At 39.9% G+C, this 21,474-nt stretch overlaps 1 protein-coding gene across 4 annotated transcripts in view; it reads right to left on the bottom strand.

Moving 5' to 3' along the window:
- Window positions 1–21,474, bottom strand: part of RNF185 (ring finger protein 185) — a 34,955-nt gene that overhangs the window by 2,857 nt on the left and 10,624 nt on the right. For 3 of the 4 annotated variants that reach the window (XM_079149749.1, XM_079149751.1, XM_079149750.1), the window contains 5 exons: window positions 11,239–11,462; window positions 8,771–8,789; window positions 6,590–6,702; window positions 5,265–5,319; window positions 1,060–1,177 (listed from right to left, as the gene is read on the bottom strand). In XM_079149749.1, coding sequence (XP_079005875.1) covers window positions 1,060–1,177; window positions 5,265–5,319; window positions 6,590–6,702; window positions 8,771–8,789; window positions 11,239–11,414 — 481 coding nt within the window. In that variant the 5' untranslated portion in view covers window positions 11,415–11,462. Of the gene's footprint in view, window positions 1–1,059; window positions 1,178–5,264; window positions 5,320–6,589; window positions 6,703–8,770; window positions 8,790–11,238; window positions 11,463–21,474 lie in introns of those variants that run through there. The other variant, XM_079149752.1, reaches the window with a different exon arrangement.

Genomic DNA, 21,474 nt, shown 5'->3' with positions numbered 1-21,474 from the left:
AAAGAAGCAGGCTACTAGGAAGATTCCTGCTGCTTCCCCAGGGATCCACTCGTCCTTCATTTTGCCCTTTTGGGTTTCCTTACTCAGAGAAAAAAACAAGTGAACAGATTAGAAACTTTCCAGGTATATAAGGTAAGGAAGAACACTCCTACTATCTCTTGATGCTGCCCTACATTCCCCAGTTAGGTGCTCTGATGAATTCATGTAGGTAGGCAGTCAACAAACTCTTACTGATTGCCTGCTATGTGCCAAGGACTGGGGTGGCATAAGGAAAAATTGGAATGATCTCTGAATGGGTTACCATCTCTAGAGCCTAAGTTCCTGACCAGAACCATGCACTAGTCACTTTTGTACCCTCCACTGTGCCAAGCGCAAACAATGAGAACAAGCAGAGCTCAATTGAGCATAACATTTCTATAGGTCCTATAATATAGATCTTGGCTCGAGTGTCAGAGTGTGGTAAGAGTCCAGGGCATTTACCTCACTGACATATTGAGCTGGCACTGTCAAGCAGCTGGGGGAAGAAATGAAGCAGCAGGTGGCAGAAAAGAATGGTTTCTAAAGGACTGAGGCTGGGATCAGCCCATATTGTATTCTAAGGGAAGCTGGAAAGAGATGCAAAAGAACAGAGGCCTGCCTCCTTGTGGGTTACCTCACCCCTTCCTGTCCCAAAATGTTCAAAATGAGGTACATGTGCAGGATTAGGTTTTTCCTCAGTTGGGTATAATTTATAGTTTTTCATTTTACAGATGTGGGATATGTCTTGGTAAACATTACTGGTCATTTTCTTATCTGTAAAACAGAGGCATCTGTATACATGTCCACATGGTGGTTGTGATGATTCCTTCAGTTTGGAATGAAAGCACTATCCATGTGCCTAATACCGGGTAAGTGCTCAGAATTGCTGGCATGAATGCCAGTAATATAAAAAGAATTTAAGATACTTTGAAAAGATTGTTTGTACATGCAGTGACAATGATCTGTAATTTATATATTGCTGAATTCCAAGGAGCTTTCAAGTAAGATATTTTTCAGATTTCTCAAGGAAACAAAGCTTACCTGGAGGAGGTCGTCCATCATTTATGTTAAATGCTGTGGCAAATATCCCAAAAGGAAATGCTCCAATTCCAAAAGACATCTGGAAGCCACCATCTCCAAATCCAAATCCTTGAAATCCCTGTGTGGAAGGAAAGCAATTAAGAGAAGGAAAAATGACCATGTCTCTTCTACGCATGCCCAACAAAACACATTTACATGCTGTATTTTATACAAAATCCTACTCTCCTTCATATCCTCTGCCACCTGTATCCAAGGGGTAAGGATCAGTTTTTCCTCCCATTTAGACCCCAAAGCTGAAGAACTCTGGTGGACACTCTATCCTTAGAGCCTTAGCTCCAAGGTATGGAACTGTGAATAGGCCAAAAAGGACAAGATCCAAACAAAAGAGAACCACTATGCTGATGAAAACAGGGTTTTTAGGGCTTGAGGTTCTTATTCTAGAGTCCCACATTAGTTAATATAATTTTCTACATGTTCTAGAGTCCCACATTAGCTAGTACAATTTTCTACGTTTTATAACACACAATTCACAGTTAGTTGAATTACAAAAGAGCATCAAAATAAGCTACAAAGTATTTTTAATAGAAAGAAGTTGAAACCTAATAGGTCAGCAGTGGAAGTCAGGATCAAAATCATGGTAACATGTTCCCCAAGGACCATTTATGCTGACTTATGTAGCCAAACAGAAAAACTCTTGTGTCCAAGTTATCAGACAAAATTGTTTGGACACCATGGTCACAAGTACATGACAATATGTGGACAAGATATGTACATTTCTCTCAAAAATTTGTGTGTGTTGTGTGTATATGTGTGTTTGTGTGTGTTGGGGAAGGGATACTGGGGACTGAAGTCAGGAGCACTTTACCACTGAGTTACATCCCTAGTCCTTTTAATTTCTTATTTTGAGACGAAGTCTTAGTTGCTGAGGCCAGCCTTGAACTTGTGATCCTCTTGCCTCAATCTCCTGAGTTGCTGGGATTACAGGCATGCTCACTGTGCCCAAAGTTTCTTTTAATTTTGTTAAAAATTTTTTTGTTTCAAAAATTTAAAACATCTTAACTTTTTCTGATTTCGAACGTAATGCATGCTATTACAAGAAATTCACACATTGAAGGAATAACTGAGCAAATCAGTCCAATGTTTCTATTCACCCTTGGATCCTCCAAAATAACCAGTCAAAAGTTTGGTGTATCATCCTCATTTTTTTTCCTTCCATGTGTCACTGTATCATCTTTCACATGAAAAGATCTAATAGGAACTAATATTGTGAGTAACTTATTTTATTTTTGTACTAGGGACTGAACCCGTGGGTGCTCAACTACTGAATCACATCACCAGTTCTGCCCCACAATCCTTTTTTGGACAATGGGGATTGAACTCAGGGGCATTCGGCCACTGAGCCGCATCCCCAGTGCTATTTTGTATTTTATTTAGAGACAGGGTCTCACTGAGTTACTTAGTTCTTTGCTTTTGCTGAGAAAGGCTTTGAACTTGCAATTCTCATGCCTCAGCCTCCTGAACTGCTGGGATTACAGGCGTGCACCATCATGCCCAGCAGTAACTCCCTTTTTCTAAGTGCAAATTCTGTGCCAAGAACAGTGTTAAAACTCAGGGACACACAAATTGTGTTTATTTCTTGCATTAGCATCATCTGCAATTTACTGAGACCAACTTTGGGCTGGAGGGGTAAAATAATCAAAGGGTAGAGGTTAGATCTAAAACTAGGTCAGTCTGATCTGAAAACCCATGCTCTTAATTACTATACACACCTTAACTTTTTTTTTCTCTGCCCCTGCATCCCTGGCAAGATCTTTAGAACAAATGATGCCAGAAATAATGAAGAAAAAATATTGAGTCAACCATTCTCCACAAAAAGTTGGTATTTGTGAATCTTTTGCAAGTCACAAAAGTGTCCCATAACTAAGCAGCCTAGCATGTGACTGCAAACTTCTTGCTGGGTTGCACTACCTGTAAAGTATAATAGGTGATTTAATAAGAGGGCAACCTATAGGGAAGAAAAACATTTCGTTTCTATCTCCTTGCAGCACAAATACCTTCTACTCAGACCCAGCATGGTTGAGTCTGAGGGCTCCTGGGACTGAAGTTGCCTTACTGGAAAAGGTGCAATTGTTTCATCAGGACCTCAAGCTTCACTGAGTGCAATCCTGGACTGTCCTTTCTGCTTCCCTTCTAGCAACATCTATGTGATCCCACAAGTCCTCCTATTTGATGGGTTTATGTTTCTGGGGCAGAGTATGCAAAAAACATTGCATCACTAGAGGCTGCAAATGCTTGTGAATGCTTAAGGTGGGCCCCAAAGTCAAGGCCAGGGTCTAAGGCTTCCTGGGGCCTTCAACTTACATTAGTTACCAATGCTTCATGAGAAAGTAGAGCCTATTTAAAGAATTGTTGCCTGGAGGTTAAGAGCAGGGACTTAAATACAAGCTAGATCTGGGTTTTAGCCTTGTCTATGGCCCTAGACAAGTCACTTCACCTATCTGTGCCTCAGTTTCATCTTTTAAATGTGTTAGTGGGAAGTTTAAATGAGATCATACATATAAAGCTCTTAAAATACAGTTTTTTACCATTTAATAATCATACAACAAGTGTTTACTGCTAATGTCAGTTATTAAGGGCAATACAGAGAAGAAACCCTTAATTTCTATCAAGAACCCTGATTTGGTCAGGTACACCTGTAATCCCAGCGACTCAGGAGGTTCAGGCAGGAGTATCACAAGTTCGAAGCCAGCCTTAGCAACTTAGCAAGGTCCTCAGCAACTTAGTGAGACCCTGTCTCAAAATAAACAATAAAAAGAACTGGGAATGTGGTTCAGTTGTTAAGCACAGCTGGGTTCAATTCCCAGTACCAAAAAAAAAAAAAAAAAAAAAAGAAAAAAAAGCCCTGATTCAATCTTATTCCTGGGAATTCTAAGGAAATATTCTAATTCAAGTAAGAAAATAAGAAATGTGTTATGGTTCTGAGTATTGAACCCAGGGTTGCTTCAGCACTGAGCTACATCTCCAACGCTTTTTTAAATTATGAGATAGGATCTCACTAAATTACTTAGAGCCTCGCTAAGTTGCTAAGGCTGTGATCCTCCCGCCCCAGACTCCAGGTGCTCTGAGATTACACTATGCCCAGCTAAATCTAATCAAAATTTTATCTATGAGCTTGGGATGGTGGCACATGCCTGTAATCCCAGTGACTCAGGAGGCTGAGGCAGAAGTTGTTTGAGGACAGCCTCAGCAACTTAGTGAGTCCCTAAGCAACTTAGCAAGACCCTGTCTCAAAATAAAAAGGGGTGGGGATGTGACTCAGTGGTTAAGCAGATTCAATCCCCAGTACCAATAAATAAATAAATAAATAATAAAAAACCCCAAAACAAATCTATAAATCCATCAGAATATTTTTAAAATAAAAAAGAGAAAGAAGCAGCACAAAACTGAACACTAAATAGCCATTATATAAAATATTAATGGCAAAGAATCTTCAGTAAAAATCTTAAGTTATATTGTTGACAATCTCTAATTTGAAAAGTACAAACTCCATGAGAGCACATTTCTTTGTTATGTTCACTGATAAATCACCCAGAACACAGAAGGCACTTCCTATTTGTAGGATAAATAGAATTTTAGAAGAGTTTCAAAACAAGAGATACATATTATAAAATAGATAATTATAAACACATAATGAATAAAATTTATGTGTTTAACAGAACTGTGGAAATATAGGCACAAGTAGGGTACTGTGGCACATGCCTACTTGAGAGAAGTTGGAAGATCAAAATTTTAAGGCTAGCTTCAGAAACTTAATGAGACCCTGTCTTCAAATAAAAAATAAATAAATATAAATATAAGTAAAAAGAACTGGGGATGTTGGGGATGTAGTTTGGTGGTTAAAGTGCTCCTGGGCTCAATCCCCAACACCAAAAAAAAAAAAAAAAGAAAAAAAAAAAAGAAAAATGCATGCACCAATAACCCTTTTCACCTTGTTAAAAGAAAAAGAAAAATGGAAAAGGAAAAAGACCAAAACATTTCCAGTTGTTACATCTGGATGATGTGATTATTTTTACCCCTGTCTCCATTTCTGTATTCTACAAGATTGCCTTTACTTTTATGATCAAAGGAAAGAAACAAATGTAGGGTCAACAGGGAAATTTCTAAAACCATGGGTTTTTAGAAGCTTCTCCTAGAATGTTCCTTACCCCTCTATTCTCTGGCTCTGGCCTCTGGCCTTGAGGACGAGGAGGGGTCTTCTCTCTGAAAAAGAAATGGTATAAAGTAAGTCTATTACAACATGACTTGAGTTGCTCACTATGAGAACTGGGAGCTCTTTACCAAGAGGGTCAGGTCATAGCCATCTTTCTTGTCCACATATAAACTTATTATTAAACTTAGGATTAAACTGAACGCTAACTCTTTATTCTACTTGTAAATTGTTCCTCCCAAATGTACAGAAAACCAGAGAGAAAACCAGTCTAATATTAAGAGATATTCATTAGACTGTACTACAAGCTACTTTTCTTACAGAGATCCTGACCCACACAGGTTTTTAGTGATAGTCACCTTCCCTGGACCTATAAGATACTGGGCTCATGGATATCAGAAGTCCCAAAGCCAAACTGAAATTTAACAGCTGAGTGGGCAGAGATTCAGGGTCTCTCTCATCTGTCCCTATTGACATTAGCTCTACCTCTCATTACTCCTAGGTAAGAAACCCATGCTAGTCTTCAGGCCTCTGGGTATATCAGCCCTCTGATCATTCATCTCCAAATGCTTGACTAAGGACTTGTTACATATGAGGCCCTAGACAGGATAATAAGACTGACAGATCTTATTCTTGAGGTAATGACAATTTCAAAGGGGATTAATCCAATCATAATGCAGTGTGAGTTGGATTAATAGAGAATGATAAGAACAACTCATGTGGGAAAAAATGACCACTTTAAGGAGGAGGTGACTTCCGAGCTGCTCATAAAAGATGGGTAGACATTAGAGGAAGAGGTGGGAGTGGGGTGGTGGTTTGAGGAAGCAGGGAAGGCAGAAGAGGTACAGCAGAAAGCAAATACAAAGGCTAATGAATGTGAAAGGGCAAGTCCCTTTAAGAAAAGTCCAGTATATCTGGTGTACTGGGTATGCTGGGATGGGGTGGCAGATGATAAGAGATACTTCTGGAAAGGTTGGAGGTGCCAAACCGTGAAGGGCTCTCAGTACTTGAAGAATGCTGCATTCACCCACATCTCTATTTCTAGAAATTCCAGACTCTACAAAGTCACCCAGACTCCCCATTCCCTCTCCCTCCATACTTTACATATCACTTTGCACACTGGGTCCCCAGACCCAGCATACTGCCTACTGGGTAGATGACACTCAGTGGTTACTATAGCCCAGCAAGTGGCCACTTCTTCACCATACCTGGTTTACTCCCATTTGGATCAGATTGCCTCAGAACCAAGTAATCATCAAGCACCAAGTAAAGGGTGGGGTTCAGGGGTGCTGAATGGAAGTGAATTCATATCCAAGTCCTCACCTGGGGTCCTGCTGCCCAGTGCTGCCCCTGCCATAGAGAGGGATGACCTTGTCTCGGCTGATGCCAGCTTTGCAAACTGGACACACCTGTCTATTAGGTCTGGTCTCCAACCACTGCAAGCAGGACAGAAAAATGCATGAATGGTTGAAGTCCCACCACAGAATGGTTAGAAGCAGTAGGAGAACATGAGCCAGAGGCCTCAAATGGAACCACCAGCACAATCAGGAATACCCTGAGGAACCTGACTCTGTTTCCCATACCTAGTACTCAGTAAATATTTACTAGTGGCAAAATTGAAATTGCCTTTAAATGCCATCATAATTAAATCAGTTTCTTCAAGCTTTCTCTCTCCCTAGGGGTTGCTAGCAATACAGCAAGAAGGAGCTGCAAGCCTCAATATGCCAAGAGATCTGCCATACCCAATCTCAGGTTAGACTACTCATGTGGGTATAATGAACTTTTAAATTTCCATTTTCCAGGCTGAGAACATAGCTCAATGGTAGAATGCTTGCCTATCATGTGTGTGGCCCTGAGTTTGATTTCCAGTACCATAAAAATTAAAAATAAATAAGTTTCCACTTTCCTCAAAGGGTCAAGTATATTATCCTTATACAAGTGATATTTTTCTTTCTGTGATTTCTTATTATTACAGCATTTCCCCAACAACTGTGTGTCCTAGACATCAACACGTGAACATAAGCAGATCATTTTCTGATGATTAAAGGATAGATTATGCTCATTATCTAAATTTGATGTTTTTATGAACTCTCAGTGACTTTTGCATTCAACCATTTCAGTATCAAAAACAACACCAACACCACCACTCTGTTCTGGGTTTCCCAGGTCCTTTCATTGGTTACATTAAAAACATCTTGTTTAACTTTCTAAAGAAGGAACAAACAAGTCAGCAAGATGATGCACACCTGTAATCAAAAGCATTTGGGGAGGCTGAGGCAGAGGACTGCAAATTCAAGATCAGACTCAGCAACTTAGTGAAGCCCTGTCTTGAAAACAAAAAATAAAAAAGGGCTGGGTATGTAGCTCAGTGACAAAGCTACCCTGGATTCAATTAAAAACAAAACAACAGCAATAACAAAAAAATGACATATACAAACAAAAAATGATTTTAAAAAAGCCACTGTAGTATCTTCATGGACATTAGATAATTTCAAACATATTTTTTCTCAAGTTTAATTTTGGTGCTAGGGATCAAACCCAAGATCCTGCACAAGCTAAGTACACACACTACCACTAAACTATACTCCCAGCCCTGTGACATTTTGGAACATAAATTGCATGTTTAAATCCCATGATATGAGGTTATATTATAAATGTGCATCTAGGGCTCAGGACTATAGAAATGGCAGCACTTAATGATTTTTATATCCCACTTTGTCTACCTGTCAATGTCTCTAAAATTTACATCCTCTTCATAAGCTCACAGCCAACATGTTCTATTAGGTTCCATTGTGGTTAGAATGCTCAGTCCTAGGTCTCTATTCTTTCTCCCATCAAGAGAGAAAGCTCTAGCATGATATGCTCTATCAGTCTGGAATTTGTGCTCTCCTCACATTCTTAAGTCACCTATGAATGTGGTCACCTACAAGTGTGGTATTCTACTGCCAATAACCATGCGGACGGTCAGCTGGCAGTAATTATTCACAGGCAATTGTGAATGTCAGGCTCAGCTCGTCTCACCAAGAAGATGTCTGGGTTTTCATGAATACTAATTGGTTTTCATAATGAGTTAAAACTGGGAAAATAGACTTTCCTCCTTTACAAAAGTTCTTTGTTGATACCAAAAAAAGTTTACCCCTTCTTAACATTTTCAAGAAGTTTAAAGATAGGAAGTACTTTATATAGATGGAGAATCTAAAAATAAAAAGGACTCAACATATCAAATCCAGCCCAGTTTACAAATGAAGAATTGAGATCTAGAGAGGTGGTGGCTGGCTAAGGCTACAATGGCCACTGGGGCAGAATTAGAACCATCTTGGGTACCACAATAACTCCTTATTATGTCAAGTGCCTGTCAGTGGGGAGGTGTGTAAAAGGGTTGGGGGGTTAACGATGCAAAGAAACCAAGGAGATTGCAGATTCTGACAACAGTCTCCTGAGACAAGGACTGTCTTGTGCAACCACAGCTGATGAAAGACAAGAGTAAAATGAAATGCATCTTACCTGATGTAAACACGGCCAACTGCCAGAGTCCCCAGGGCAACCAGCCATCAAGGAGAAGGTTAGAAAGGGTAAAAGGAATAAAAATGTTTTCATTAGCAGAAACATTTGATGAATAGGGTAGGAGCATCAGAATGGGAAAAATGGGGAAAACAGGGGTATTCTGTCCCCACTGAAGTTATGCAGGAATCATTGGCATCAGAAACTAGAAATAGATTGGGCTAAAATCAGAGGAAAAACAAGATAGTGGAGACAAGATCTCAGGCTCCACCCCTGGGATCCCATTACACTTGCAGACCTGCAGGGCCCAGACCACCCAGACGCGACAGTCTCTAAAAGTTAGCATCTGAAAGAATCCAATAAAAGCCAAGCATTCTCTGCAGAAAAATTCACAGGAGCATTCTCATGCAGTACACACAAGCATGCGTGCATGTGCATACTATTTTACACCTAATTTCAGGCTCAAAAGGGATAGTCCACATCTAGTTTAACAAAACCTTCAGGCTGTCCTCACTTTGAGAGTTCTGCTGGCAGGAAGCAGTTTAAAAATTCAGATCTACTCTAAAAACATTTAAGTAATAGAAAAGATGGGGAGGCTACATGGCAGAAAGGACTACCTTTAGCTTAGAGAGCTGCTGCCCAATGTCTCATATTTCAAAGAAGGAAAAACCAAGGCTCTGAAACAAGCAATGACTTGTACCAGGACTGAAAATCAAGCTTCCAGACTTTCAGTTCACTGCCCTTTCAACACCCAGCACTGTATACAAAAAATGAAATCTACAGAATTAAAGGAAAAATCATTCAACTTCAAATTTTTAATACTTCTTTTCTTTCTCTCCCTCATCGATTAAATAGTTCAACAAATATCTACTGTTTACCTACTATGTGTCAGGACAGTGGAAAATGCTGATGCGTTTGCATATCATGTGTCTTTTCTAGCTAAGTAAACACTGGGCTCAGAGGATAGCTCCTTTCCCAATTACAGAACCAATTTAGCTTCATGAACTAGATCTACAATCTTTGTAGACATAATAGATACCTCACATCTGACTTCAACATTAACCTTGTGATGCCATTCTAATCTAATCTAATTCTAATCCAAGGCACCCCAAAAGTCATGGCAGATCTTCACTGGCAGTTCCCTCAAAGGCTATCCAGAAGTGAAGGTGAATGAATGACTCTCAGAGGAAAGTTCAAGATTACATGATGGGGAGTCTTCCCATTTGTTAAGCAACTACTGTGGCAGGCTATGGCTGAATAGCTTTTCATTTGTTAATGGCACTGAATGACAATATTAACCTACCAGTGGGTATTATTATCTCCATTTTACAGATGTAGAAACTAAAGCACAGAGAAGCTACCAGATTTTCCCAAAAACATACCACCCAGTCTGGAAGATCAACTTTCATTTTAGAATCTGTGTTCTTTTCAATGGTACCTTGTCTCTTAATTCTGTCACTGGTTTTATAATATCCTGAAGTATCTCCAATTTCTAGAATCAACCAGTTCTATGTAAAATCACCATTAGGGTGAGAGCCTCAAGAATAAAAATCTCTGTCCCATTATATTAATAAATTTATCTTTTACACAGGTGCCAATTTAACCTCCTCTAAAGTACTGCTTAAATGATCCTTTCTTCACACCATTTTCCTGCTCAATAGTATTTATTAGCTCTATATTATCCTCTTAAATCTGGGTTTGATAATCTGGCCAACTCTCTACAACCAATCACTTCCTAACACATTCAGCCCTTCAACCAGGGTGCTACGAGAAGTATACAGGAAAAGGAACCCAATAATGCACATACCTGTCCCTAGAAATTGCCTTGGGGTAGCATATAGCCTTCACGTTACCTGCCATTATTACCCCTCAAGCTTCAGCTCAAAATCTCAAAAGAAAAAAACAAAACTCAAAATTCACCCAGGTTCTGAGAGCCAGCAGGTACTTCTAAAACCATTGAGGCTGGAAGGGATACTGACCCTACCATTTTATATTGTTATATATACACACACATAAAATATAATAACAATTACAGTCATAGCTAACACATAGTATTTGCTGCATATTTGCAAATAATCCTGTAAAAAATGAGGCACAGTGCATGTAAGCACTTTGTCCCAGGTCATCCGGTAAAAAGTGGCAGGATCAAAATTCAGGAAGATGAAGTACAGCTCCCTGATCCTTGCTCATAACCACTATACTATGCTGCGTCTAGGCTTTGCACAAGTGGCAGGTAGTAAGTGCTCACTAAATGCTGTTATTACTGGAGAACAGAGAGCAGCAGCCTAGGATGGAGATAGATTACCCAGCTCATCAACAGAGCTGGGACAGAAATGCAGGTCTATGAATCCTTGGGTCTGAGTGTATCAGGACCCAAAGCCGGTGAGAAGCCATCTCTCCAAAGCTGCCCAGAGCCATGGTCTTTCCAAACTTGGCAGTGTGTCCTCTCGGATAGCAGCAGGGGTACTAACCAGAAGAGATGGCCACACAGGCTGATGACGGCGTCCTTGGCTGTGTCCAGGCATATGTTGCACTCAAATGTGCTGTCCTGCCCTCCACTCTCACCAGCACCATTGCTGCTCCCACTGGGTCCCCCTGCACTGGAGTTCTCAGGGGATGCAGAGGCTGAGGGCCCCTTGTTTGCCATCTTTGGTTGTCAGCAAAGCTCTGAATGAAGATTCTCTCCCGGAAAATTCTGAAAGGTAGAAAACCCAATTGCCCATTTCTGTAGCCTACTTCACCCACATTCCATGCAAACACCCCATCTTCTCTCAGCTCTAGAAGCTGATTATGTTGAACCCCTAAGTAGATTTCCCTGAGGGTGGCAGGGATAACAGCTGTGGGGCAATACCCATGAACATGGCCCAAAATATACCTCACACATTTTCAAATGGCAGAAAATACAGAGCAGCTTCCAGATGGTTTGCCACTGGAGCTACCTCACTTGTCTCCATATTTTCCTGTGGTAATCAACCCAGATGATAAATACATGCTCAATTAAACTGAACTTTCAAGCTGTCCTGTAACTCTGAACAAATTCTATATATTGGCTAGGAGACTGTTCAGGATTGTGACTCGTATATGCCAGAATATAAAAGAATTCCTGTAACTGAAAGGTTAGGAAGCTAGGAGGGATCAGATGATGATTTTTTATACTGCAATCTTTTGCATTCCCTCTTTTGGAATATCTACCTTATTTTGTCTGAATCTACTAAGATTGTGGCCTCAATATATTTAAAGAAGAAGCTTATGTCACTGCTGTTAATGGAAAACCAGTGTACCAGAAGTGAAAAAATAAATATAAATGAAGAAAAAATTTTTACCCTCATATCACCTAATGTCACACTCATGATATACTCTGGGTAATCTTAGTCCGATCCACTCTCTTCACGAAATTGCAGCCTGACTACTGTGGAGCTTAGATGGGGACTCACGACACCCTGTTTGTATTCAAATCACTGTACCACCACAAATCAAGCTGGCCAGTAGAAACAGACCATTGTTGAATACCACTTCCAAGTCAAAGAACCCAGCAGAAAAGCAAGAATGATGAGACACTAAGGGATACCCAGAAGAATCTGTCAGGAGCCAGATCTGGCCATCCTCATCATATCAAAAATTCTAAGTAGAAAATTTGGCTGGCTACCTACCATAATCAGAGAACTGAAGGCTTGGATGCTGGCTTCAGTAGAACCTCCAGCTTGCTAGTGGTTTGGAGACATCCCCTCCCCTCTTCTGGCCATACTCCCCTCACAGTAAAATGAAGCACTGGACTACATGGTCTCTTAAATACGGTTTCTAGCTCTTAGACTGCCACTCTGGATCATCTCACTTACTATCTCCAAAGCAGGTGGTTCCTCCCCAAGTCCAGGACTCACAAACGCCAGGGGATTACCTTGATTTCAGCTTCCAAAGTATAAGATAAGGATCAAAAGTTGCAGTCTTCTCGGACCAAGAAGCCTTCCATTGAGTCTTCCCAGAGCAGGCTCATGAGCATCTCTCAATAAGACAGCAGCTCAGTGATTTGAATACAGAGAAGAAGCCGACTCACCGCCACTTTTTCACTCAGTTACATCATTTTACCTGAAGTCCCAGAAGAGCAGTTTGCTGCTGAAAGTACCAGTGCCTTGTTGGCCTCAGTTCCAAAACCTTTTCTCTGACCAGGAATCTTCTCCTTCTACATATACATCTACTCTCTTAGAATCTAAGGCTACAGCTTGCTTTTCTAATCATTCCAGCTCAAAAATGCTAAGGACTTGACCTATGTATGTTTCTTTTTGTTTTGTGTTTGAGGTGCCAGGGAAGGAAACCAGGCCTTATGCATGGGTGGCAAGCCCTCTAGCACTGAGCTATGCCCCTAGCCCATGTTTCCTTGTTCAAAAATTTTATCTTTTAAAATTAAGAACCAGGTAAACAGATGAAGATGACCACAGAGTCAGGCTCACAAATCAATCTTAACAATAGCTTCCTGACATGATGCAATAGGGAATACACAGCTTCATTAAGGAAGCATTTTTGCCTTAAGACAGACTATAATGAAGCCACAAAAATGAATTATTGTACCCATTTACAGAAAGCAGATGCATGTATTAAACAAATTCTGGAGAATATAATCAGCCAAATCCAGAATGTGGAATTTCATAAGTAGCCCAAGCTCTCCAAAAGTTAAATAGCATAGGTGGGGCTCAGAGTTACAGACTGAGATGAGATAAACCCAACAACTTGCAGAGTGTGGATCTCATTGGAACCAGAGTCAAACAACCAACTGTAAAATGATATTTGTAAAATGACTGACAATAAAATCAACCTGGTTGACAACAAAGAAAAGTACATTTATTTGGGGCTAATGAGAATTGCAATCTAGGAAAACACAGATTTAAGCAGTCCTGAAAATACACTCAATGGTTTTACAAAATGGCAGCTATATTTATAGCTTTAAACTACAAGGGGATTGGAAATCACATCATTAGTCAGGAATTATGATTGCTGCTGGCAGAAGTTAAGCTGTTTTGTAAGAAAGGGATTTTGTGTAGTTTTAGTCTCTGGGTATTCTGGGGGAAGGGGTTCACTGCACATTTCAAAGATCAACTCACATTTGGGGGCAGGCGTATCTGCAGCCTCACTCAAAGGTTCAGCTGTGGAAATATCTGAGATCTGATGAACAATGGCCTCCTGATTCCACTTTCAATGTCCCAAACTAATGCTATTCCTTTTGTTTGGACTTTTTTTTCCCTTGGCAGAATGATTGTTAATTCTGTTGGATATGATTGTGGTAGTATGTAACTTTTCAAAAAAATTCTCAATTCCTATTCCAATTCTCAATTCTGAAATATTTATGAAACACTGATATTTTGTTATTTACTTTAAAATATTCTGTGAAAGTGGAAAAAAAGATGAAAGAAAAACAAGTTGGTTGTTGGAGCTAGATGATAAATGGGGATTTTGTATAGTCTATTTTTGTATTTGTATTTTTCAATACAAAATGCATATTTTTTTAAGGGTCAGGCTGCAGGAAAGTGTGTATATGAACTTATTTGTATAAAAACAAAGTTCATAAATGGGTGTGTATGTGTGTGTGTATATATACGGGAGTATACTCAAGGATGTCTAAAGACACACACTAAACTATCAACAGTTATTTCTGATATTATGAAGACTAGGGAACTTTGCATTTTTATATTCCTATTCTGTTTTAAAGTATTATAATAAACAACTATTACTTTTATAACTTTTTTGGTATTAGGGATTGACCCATGGGTACTTTACCACTGAGTTATATCCCTATTCCATCCTCCTTTTTATGTACTGGGGATTGACCCTAGGAGCACTTGAGCACTGAATTAAATCCCCATTTATTTTTACATTTTAACATTTTGAGACAGGGTCTTGCTAAATTACTGAGGCTGGCCTTGAATTTGCGATCCTCCTGCCTCAGCCTCCCAAGGAACTGTGTTATAGGCATGTGCCACTGCACCAGGCTAATTCCTGGTCCTTTTTATTTTGAGACAGGGTGTCATTATGTTGCTTAGGGCCTCACTAAGCTACTGCAGTTGGTCTCAAAATTGTGACTCTCGTGCCTCAACCTCCTAAATTGCTGGGATTACAGACATGTGCCACTGCACCCAGTTATAATAACTTTTAAAAAAGAAAAATGTAAAATGTATGTATAATACTGCATTTATTACAATAATAAATATAAGTATTAGAAAATGTCTTTTTAAATGTGGCAGAATATACCAAGCTAGTAATGATAACTATCTCTATAATGATAGAGGCTTGGAAGAAATGACTTACATTTTCTAAATTCTCCAAGTTTATAAAACTGACATTTTTACATATAATAATGTTGAAATCAGATAAGAGTTAACAGTAAATTTAAAAAAATCTCCCTCAATTTTCCAGTTTTCCCCATCCTGAAAAGCTGAGTTCAAGTCCTGACTATACTACTGACTGGCCACTGCTCTGGGTAGATTACTCATGGCTTGAATTTCTTTTTTTCCTTTGAGAAGTTAGGGTATCATACCTCCTATTGGGCTACTGAGGTGGCCCAGTGATCTGGAGGGCATAACAAAGTGGGAGGAGGCTGTTGCTACTGAGGAGGTACATATGCATACCATTTACCCTGGTCCCCTTCTCATACTCCCTGGACCCAAGGTTCTGCCCAGCCCATACTCCTACACAGAGACATAAGGGAGAAACCTGGGTCAAGGCAGGTGTTGGGGTGGGAATGATCAGGAGTTAGTCACAGGTAAGATCAAAATTTGCAGGGTGTGGCAGCCTTGTAGTAGGCCAGGCATTGGGTCAGTCTAATTCTCAGTAGACTGACATCATGGTTCCTTTCCCTGGGCCTTAGAGCTTTATCGTAGCAGGCACTGAAATATTTAGTGAGTGAGTGGGTACAGGCACGCATGATTGGCTTTGGTCAACTGCCAGGTGAACTGCTCACAACCCTCTCTTTGCAATATATCCTGGCCTCCAGAGGCACCCCCCAATCCTAGAAGCCTCCTCTCCTTACCTCCTCCCTAACACTATACACCAGAACCCCACACCAATGTGGCAAAGCAGAGATGAGTAGCTTCTCCTGGTGACTGTCTACTGAGTATCTACAGACCAAAAGAATGTGGCCACAGCCTCATGGGCCCTGCAGGACTAGGACAGTGACCCAGAGAATAGAGGGCCCTCATTGGTTCAGGAATTAGAGAGAATAAAAAGGAACTAGGTCCTGAGTATACCTAAGCTTCCATCCTGCTAGAACTCTCCTGGTTCCTGCAAGACCTACCTGACCACATTACAACCTTATTATAACTAGTTTTGTGTTCCTGTCCTCTTTTTTTGGGGCGTGGGGGGTGGGCAACAGGGTTCTGTGTTTCCCAAGATGGTCTCAAATTTCTGGGTTCAAGTGATCTTCCTGCCTCAGCTTTTCGAAGAGCTGAGACTACAGGTGTATGCCATCACACCTGGCCCTTCTTCACTCTAGACCTGCACCACTTTCTAGATTTTTGTTTGTTATTGGGCAGAGTTGCTTAACCATTGAGCAACAGTGATTATGTTTTAATTTGAGACAGTCTTGTTAAGTCCTTAGTTCCTTGCTAAATTGCTGGGATTACAGGCATACACCCCTGCGCCCAGTTGTACTTGCTAATTTCTTAAAACATATTAACATCTATCATTACTTCTGATTCTTACCCCACTTTACAAATAAGGACATGAGGTCAGGGAGGCTGGAAGACTTGCCTAAGGGTGGGTCACCACACAGTGCCACATTCAGATTTTCCAATACAACATGAGCACTCTTTTCACTCATGTTAACCAAATAACATGCAACTTTACAAAGCTAAATACCTACTCTGTTTTCCCTCAAATTCATTATACAATGATGTAACTTGTTTTGAAGTAAATATAGAGTAAACACATCACTCATCCATTTATGCAATCAACAGTTCTCTACTAAGAATATTATTTCAGGTTTGATGCTACTGCAAAGGAGTCACAAAGAAGAGCAAGACCAAGTTGAGTCCAGCATAGGAGCTAAAGACGACATATGTAGCTGAGTGCAGTGGCTCAGGTCTGTGATCCCAGCAGCTCAGGAGGCTGAGGCAGGAGGATCCCGAGTTCAAAGTCAGCCTCAGCAAAAGCAAGGAGCTAAGTAACTCAATGAGACCCTATCTCTAAATAAAATACAAAAAAGGGCTGGATATGTGGTTCAGTGGCCATGTGCCCCTGAGTTCAATCCCTGGCATCTTTAAAATAAATAAATAAATAAATAAATAAATAAATAAATAAATAAATAAATAAATAAATAAATAAATAAAAGGGCTGGGGATATAGTTCAGTGGTAAAGCTTCCCTTGATTACAGTATTAAAAAAAAAAAAAAAAAAAAAAAAGAGGAAGAGGAAGATAATTACAAGAATTCTAACAAGGGGCTCCTCTAACAAGCATTAAACTCACCTTTCTTCCCCACCATCATTTTCCTAAAGAAGCCCTTCCCTCTATAGGGGATTTGGCTCCCAGACTCTCAATGACTTAAATAGGATCTGGATCAAGCCTAAGAATCTATTATTAACACAGTTGTTCCTTTTAGGAAATAAGCTCACATTTAGTTTTGCAAACATTCCTCAATTTGAGATGTCCTGGGAGGTAAATGTGTTGGACTAAAAGCAAATTTACAATACCGCATGTTTTCTTAGGCGTGAAGAGCCTGGATTTGACTGACCCAGCATCTTCACTCCTATTACCTTTCCAGAGGTGGTCTTTGGTTCACTTCCCTTGGCCTACCTCACAGGAACTGAGCAAGCGAGAGAATAAAAGCGTTGAACATCCCTGCAGGAACTAAGGAACCTGACCTCATGAGGAAATCTCTTCATAACATTCTTGTATTCAATTCTCAGGTTCTAGAAAACTGTAGGAATTCATTACCTGCCTTTTCGGCACTCTTAACGCTAAGAATTCCTAGATCAGGGTGTACAGAGGCACCTAGAAATGTTAATCTTAGTTACAAAGATTACAAATTTGGGTGATAAATAGCTGGCATGACCCCAGCAGGTCTCATTCCTATAGGCATATGCCTGTTCATAGGGAAGTTCTTTGCCGGGAACCTTAACATGCCTGAAGCTGTCTGTGCTGCTTATTAGGCTGCTGCTGGACCATATGTGGAGCAGAGATTAGGTGTGCATTCCATCATATTCACAGAAGGTTAGAGTGAAAAATGAGTAAGTTAATTCGAACTTAGAACACACAGAAAATAGCTCTAAAATTTGGGTCTAAATGGTGGTTAGATCCCTAAACTAGCCCTCTGTGACCTGGCCTTCAAGTATAGGACCACAGACCCGAACGGCCTTTCAGATTCAGAAGGATTGGCTTCCTTTCCTTAGAGATGCACTGGTCCTTTTCTCTGGAACCCTGTAAGGAGGTGAAATGGGATTTGGACCACTACTGACAAACTTTTAAGGGTTATACAAGAGGCTGCCTTTTGTCATTCCACTGTCTTAAATGTTCCTTGACTTTTATGGACTTGTTTTTAATAAAAACTAGCATGGCACAGAGGAATGTGAGTTCAAATCTCAGTTCTTCCACTTATTCTGACTTCAGACAAGTTATTCTCTCTCTGAGCCTTTGGTTTCACTTATTTGTGAAAACAGGCCGTTACCTTCCTCAAAAACAGTTGTTTGAATTAAAGAAAGAAAACAATAAGAAGCCTACACAATTCCAGGCATGCAGTGAAGTGCTTAAAAATGTTAATCCTCCTCCCTAGTAAGATCTCTCTTTCTCAGTTCACTGAACAGTACTGCTTTCTTGTATTCCCCATGGAGCAATCAGCAAGTACTTGGTTATTTTGCTGAATGAACAAGTCACAACTTCTCTTTCTGAATGAGTATCATTCCTTGAAGGTAGATTAGGTGAGACATCAGAATTGTATAAATTCATGCTGAGAGGAACTCTAGAATAGGATAAATTAGTTTGATCCAGAGAAGTCAGAATGTTTAAATTAGTGACACTTGTTATATTTCTTATCACTACCAATAACGTGGGCTAACCTACTCTGCTAGGCTCTTTATGTGAATTATGTCATTTCATCTTTATAGCCTGCCTTGAGGCAAACATTACTGTAACATTGTTTGCATTCCCTGAGATGTTAAATTAAGGCTCAGACTAGTTAGGTCACTTGCCCAGTGACAGAGCGAGTCAGAGACAAAGCTTCCCACCCGCAAGCCAATGTGCTTAATGGATGGAATCTGTTATTTTGTTTCCTCATGCCCCTGTTCCAGCTTCCAAGTGCCTTACTCAGAACAGGGGCAGGCAGTCAGGAGTACCTCAACAATGTGTATTTATTGCCAGATCTGACACTTAAGAAAAAACACTTAGGAATGCACAACTCAATACAAATCAATCTAGCCAACTAAAGTTATGGAAAATCAGTATTCTACAAGAAAAACATTCTTCAGTTGTTTTTTCAGACTTAGAAATATACATATAACTGCATCAATACTTTTAAGTACTAGTCCAAACTCAAAAACAAATAGGGGGAAAAAAGTCAGAAATCTGCAATGAAAAAACAGTTCAGGTATTTTCCCAAATTGGGACCGGTGTCTATTATAGGATAACACTACTCACACAGAGGATTAATTATGCACTGAACTGTTCATTGTCCACTCTAGTAATAGACATGTCCTAGGGCCAACAGCACAGTACACCTGGGAGCAAACATTTGATAAAATGCATGTGAATGAATGATAGAAATCTGCCAATTTCAACTCAAATCAATATACCTGGGGGAAATACTGTACTAAAGAAAGGCTCTTCAGACTGGACAGATCGCAGCTGAGACCTGGATTTCTAGTATAATATGGTGAAAGGAGAAATTTGGAGGTAGAAGACTTAGTCTAAGACCCAGGTTTGCCAGACAAGCCAGTGTCAGGTCAGTGTCCTTCATGTGCCAATATTGGTAACTGTGTCTGCCCTCTTCTTCTTTTTGGTACCAGGGATTAAACTCAGGTGTTGTTTAACCCTGAGCCACACCCTCTGCCCATTTTTTAATTTTTTTCTTTTTGGATTCTTTTTTTTTTAAATTTATTTTTATTGTAAACAAATGGGATACATGTTGTTTCTGTTTGTACATGGAGTAACAGCACACCATTTGCGTAATCATACATTTACAGAGGGTAATGATGTTTGATTCATTCTGTTATTTTTTCCTCCCCCCCACCCCTCCTACTCCTCTTTTCCCTCTATACAGTCCCTCCTTCCTCCATTCTTGCCCCCCTCCCACCCCCCATTATGTGTCATCATCCGCTTATCAGCGAGATCATTCGTCCTTTGGTTTTTTGAGATTGGCTTATCTCACTTAGCATGATATTCTCCAATTTCATCCATTTGCCTGCAAATGCCATAATTTTATTATTCTTTATAGCTGAGTAATATTCCATTGTGTATATATATATATATATATATATATATATATATATATATATATACCACAGCTTCTTTATCCATTCATCAATTGAAGGATATCTAGGTTGGTTCCAGAGTCTGGCTATTGTGAATTGAGCAGCTATGAACATTGATGTGGCTGCATCTCTGTAGTATGCTGATTTTAAGTCCTTTGGGTATAGGCCAAGGAGTGGGATAGCTGGGTCAAATGGTGGGTCCATTCCAAGTTTTCTAAGGAATCTCCACACTGCTTTCCAGAGTGGCTGCACTAGTTTGCATCCCCACCAGCAATGTATGAGTGTACCTTTTTCCCCACATCCTCTCCAACACCTACTGTTGCTTGTATTCTTGATAATCGCCATTCTAACTGGGGTGAGATGGAATCTTAGTGTAGTTTTGATTTGCATTTCTCTTATTACTAAAGATGGTGAACATTTTTTCATATGTTTGTTGATTGCTTGTAGATCTTCTGTGAAGTGTCTGTAAATATCCTTAGCCCATTTGTTGATTGGGTTATTTGTATTCTTCATGTAGAGTTTTTTGAGTTCTTTATATATTCTGGAAATTAATGCTCTCTCTGAAATATGAGTGGCAAAGATTTTCTCCCACTCTGTAGGCGCTCTATTCGCATTGCTGATAGTTTCCTTTGCTGAGAGAAGGCTATTTAGTTTGAATCTATCCCAGTAATTGATTCTTGCTTTTATTTCGTGAGCTATGGGAGTCCTGTTAAGGAAGTCTGGTCCTAAGCCAACCAGGTGAAGATTTGTATTTACTTTTTCTTCTATAAGATGCAGGAGGGTCTCTGGTCTGATTTCAAGGTCCTTGATCCATTGTGAGTTGATTTTTGTGCAGGGTGAGAGGTAGGGGTTTAGTTTCTTTCTGTTGCATATGGATTTCCAGTTTTCCCAGCACCATTTGTTGAAGAGGCTATCTTTTCTCCATTGCATATTTTTGGCACCTATGTCTAGTATGAGAAAATTGTACTTATTTGGGTTTGTGTCCTTGTCCTCTATTCTGTACCATTGATCTACCTGTCTATTTTGGTGCCAATACTATGCCGTTTTTGTTACTATTGCTTTGTAGTATAGTTGAAGATCTGGTATTGCGATACCCCCTGTTTCATTCTTCCTGCTAAGGATTGCTTTAGCTGTTCTGGGTTTCTTATTCTTCCAGATGAATTTCATGATTGCTTGCTCTATTTCTGTAAGGTACATCATTGGGATTTTAATTGGAATTGCACTGAATCTGTATAGCGCTTTTGGTAGTATGGCCATTTTGA

The sequence above is a fragment of the Sciurus vulgaris genome (genome assembly GCF_902686455.1).
Source record: "Sciurus vulgaris genome assembly, chromosome: 8".
Lineage (NCBI taxonomy): Eukaryota > Metazoa > Chordata > Mammalia > Rodentia > Sciuridae > Sciurus > Sciurus vulgaris.
The sequence above is the reverse complement of the archived record's forward strand: the minus strand, read 5'-3'. Positions and strand labels throughout refer to the sequence as shown.